The sequence below is a fragment of the Mytilus galloprovincialis genome, chromosome 11 (assembly GCF_965363235.1).
Source record: "Mytilus galloprovincialis chromosome 11, xbMytGall1.hap1.1, whole genome shotgun sequence".
Taxonomy (NCBI): domain Eukaryota; kingdom Metazoa; phylum Mollusca; class Bivalvia; order Mytilida; family Mytilidae; genus Mytilus; species Mytilus galloprovincialis.
Genome location: NC_134848.1, coordinates 80,796,125 through 80,799,566, shown reverse-complemented (window position 1 = coordinate 80,799,566; position 3,442 = coordinate 80,796,125). Strand labels below are relative to the sequence as shown.

General features: G+C 32.9%; 1 protein-coding gene across 1 annotated transcript; it reads left to right on the top strand.

Moving 5' to 3' along the window:
* Positions 1 to 1,086: 1,086 nt before the first annotated feature.
* On the top strand, positions 1,087 to 2,399 carry LOC143051418 (uncharacterized). Its single transcript, XM_076224324.1, has 3 exons — positions 1,087 to 1,317; positions 1,559 to 1,937; positions 2,328 to 2,399. The coding sequence occupies exons 1-2, from the start codon at positions 1,098 to 1,100 to the stop codon at positions 1,924 to 1,926; spliced, it is 588 nt and encodes a 195-aa protein (XP_076080439.1). The 5' UTR covers positions 1,087 to 1,097; the 3' UTR covers positions 1,927 to 1,937; positions 2,328 to 2,399.
* Positions 2,400 to 3,442: the final 1,043 nt, after the last annotated feature.

The window sequence follows — 3,442 nt, the reverse complement described above, 5'->3', positions numbered from 1 at the left end:
TTAATTTTCTACAACTGTCAAATTCAAGGGAATATTTTTTTAGGCCTGCTTTCGTATGCAACCGGATGTGACGTACCATGATTTGGTGGTATTACACCTCAACACAAAATTCAATTATTACAATGTATTAGTAACGCTATTTTTGCACATGTCTTAAAACAAATTAGCACCATACAAAATATAACACAAGTTAAAACAACAATTAAAACAACAGAACTTAAAAAAACTGCTAATAACTGCATGTTCTCTATGAAAATTGTCAATATCTTTTGGTTAACACAACTTTCAAAAGAGTAAACATTCCCAGAAAGTTATCCATAGGTTTTGAAACGAATTTTATTGCAAAATACATTAAACATGTTAAACACAGTAATGAATGTCAGAGATATGTCGTCTATCCATACAAAAATTAGCTGTTTTGTTCGCCAATTCACTAAATTAATTTGCAACTAATACAAATTAATAATCCGAATTAAAAGTGTTTATGAAATGTTATATTTTAAACTCATATACGTTTAATTCGTTTTAACAAAAAAAGGCGAAAATTTACACATATACACGAAGATTATTTTTTAGTTAACACAATTACTTTACGCGGAAAATAAACGCGCGTTTACTTTCAAGTGTACGTAAAAAAATCTGTTGTAAATGCCTGTTCACTTTTAAGTGCACGTATAAATAAACTTCAATTTGTTCAGTCAAATAAATATAGTTAGGAACTGAAAACGAATTACGTTCGTGTAAAACGCACTTTAATATGATGCAATATTTAAAGTTGACAGATTTTATTTTTTTAGTCAATTACACCTGTCTGACATCAGAGAACTATGCTTTTTCTTCTTCTAATAAAATCATCTTTCACGTTCGTGGTAGTTGCATGTTATGTATTTGACTTTGTCCACAAATAAAACCTGCTTTATCAACATCTGCATGAATTGCACATTTTTACACCACAATTTTATAAATCCCATTTTTCATAATATATCAAACCACTGTTTTTTTTTAATATGTATCATGTGTCTTACAATAAACAGAGTATAAAAGGACATGCATATCTGAGTATACTTCACATCTTCTATAGATCAAAGTAACCAATCATGATGTTGACTCTACTACTAGTTTCGCTTGTCGCCTCTGTTTCGGCATTAAACAAAGGAGGTCCATTATTAGGAGGACTTGTAAATGGTGGAGTTATCACAAGTGGCCCAATCCTTGGCGGTGGTGGAATTATTAGTGGATCTGGAGGAATTGTCGGTGGTGGTGGACTTCTGTTAAATGGTGGTGGATTAGGAGGATTGATCGGAGGATTAAATACAGGTATGTTGTAAATGACTTACATTATCATTAGCATGAACAAAACCTCTCATATTTCTGATGTTTTTGGTATGACATTATAATGAGAGCTCAGTGTTATGGTGAATCAAGAAATTCGCAAGATAAATTCTGAAAATTTGCTTTGGACAAATATCATTTATGAAGAATGTACGTCATCAACCAATTGGACGATGCAATATACAAAACTATATCAAATTTCGAGATTTTTTTTTTCAATTTTCAGGACTTGTCGGTGGAGGCCAACCATGGTGTACATGCAGTTTGAAATGTGCACCAGGACAGATTAAACTCAACAAGAAATGTAACTTGGCACCACTCCTTCCTGGTAGTTTGAATACTTGTTGTTCCTTGTTGCCATGGTGGGTAACCAACCAAAATTACGGTGCTTCACTTGGAGGAGCTGGTGTGATTGGTGGTGGAGGTATCATCGGTGGTGTTAGTGGTCTTGTTGGAGGTGGTAGTGGACTTCTTGGTCCAATCGGTGGTATTGGAGGCCCAATTGGTGGTGTTGTTGCAGGTCCAGTCAGTGTAGTTAGCGGAGGCAGCAATGTTGTCGGTGGATACGGATCAACTGGTAAAGGATACTATTAGATATGATAAAGGTAAGTTACTAGTTTATTATTCTTTGTGTATTAACGATGTATGCACATCGACCTCTTTAATAACAATTAATCTCGACAAGGTATTGTTTGGGTCGTGCAAAAAAAGTATATTTCAGATGGCTTGAAGTTTTCAGATGTCAAACAGTATGAAGCTGATCGAGTTGTCAAAAATGAGGTTATTTGTAGTTGCATGCTTCCTGCTGTGTTTTTCTAAACATATAATACATAGATAAACAACAGACAACTAAGAATCCAATTTACATCAACTAGAGTTCTGAAAACTAATTTAGGTGAACCTTTCTTTTCGGGTCAATATTAGCATTTGATATACATGATTTATAATATATATTATCCAGAAAACCTTTTAATTAATATATTGTCTCGTTGTAGATAACACGAAGAACACCTGGTCTGAAATGCTTTAAAATTGTACATTTGTAAAATAAATATATCCCTGACCAACTTTCATGTTTATTTATGTTAGGTGTTTAGTTGTGTACGGATTATTTTTAACTATTTTTTACCAAAATTTTGTAAAGATTTTGCCTGTCATTCGTACAAAGAACGCAACACGACGACAAGACGAACATCATTCTATAGAACTAACACTTTGTAGTAATCTATACTTTGATCACTGTCATATGTTTGACTGTGTATAGGCATTTACATATATCTAATATGGCGGAATGAACATGATTGTTAAGCTGACGACAATAATCCCTTATCTGACAGATGCATAATATTCCATTATACTGACAACGGGGTGTGAACACAAAACACAGACACAATACATGTAATATGTAATTCATGTATAAAACTAGGGGGAAGCAGTCAAAATTGCGTTGTACTCTTAAACACTATAAAACAAGAAAATATATCAAGCAATAAAATCAAACCAAGGCATATAGCCAACAGCATGTCAATGTAAACTATAGACAATAACACAAACATTTATCAAAGCACAATGAGGCAATTTTAGAATGTATAAGAACCGAGCCACGTAAATTGGATAATATCAATAATGGACTAAAAAGTAAAAGTAACAATTTTGCATAGACGTATAATTAAAAAAATAATACTATAACACGTTATCAAGATGGTGAACAAGGTCAGTACCAATATTGTAGGATTCAAGACAATCGTATATTAATGTGAAGTTGATACAGTATATTCATCAATAAGGTCATGGTTTCTTCTGATGAACCTTTTTTTTTCAAGAAAAAGGACTAGACATTCTTTGACATACTCTTTGATTATCAATTTTCTATTTAGAACCTGGTTAATGTATCAAGGTCTGTGTAGTAGCTTCAAGCTCCAGAATACTGAATGAGGTAGGAACTATATATCCCATCTACCGGTGATGTTGCTATACTGGTACTTAGGTTGTGGATATTGGTAGTTTCAAAAAGAAATAAAGGTGTATAGAGCAGGGATGCATCAATACAGAAAAAAGAGCTTATTAATGAATTATATCACCAAATGTCATGTTTAAGCGATATTTCTTG

Excerpts from the sequence above, each read along its gene's own strand:
- LOC143051418 (XM_076224324.1), top strand. The coding sequence starts at position 1,098 with ATGATGTTGACTCTACTACTAGTTTCGCTTGTCGCCTCTGTTTCGGCA. Across the intron at positions 1,318-1,558 it reads GATCGGAGGATTAAATACAG|GACTTGTCGGTGGAGGCCAA; the intron begins GTATGTTGTAAA and ends TTCAATTTTCAG.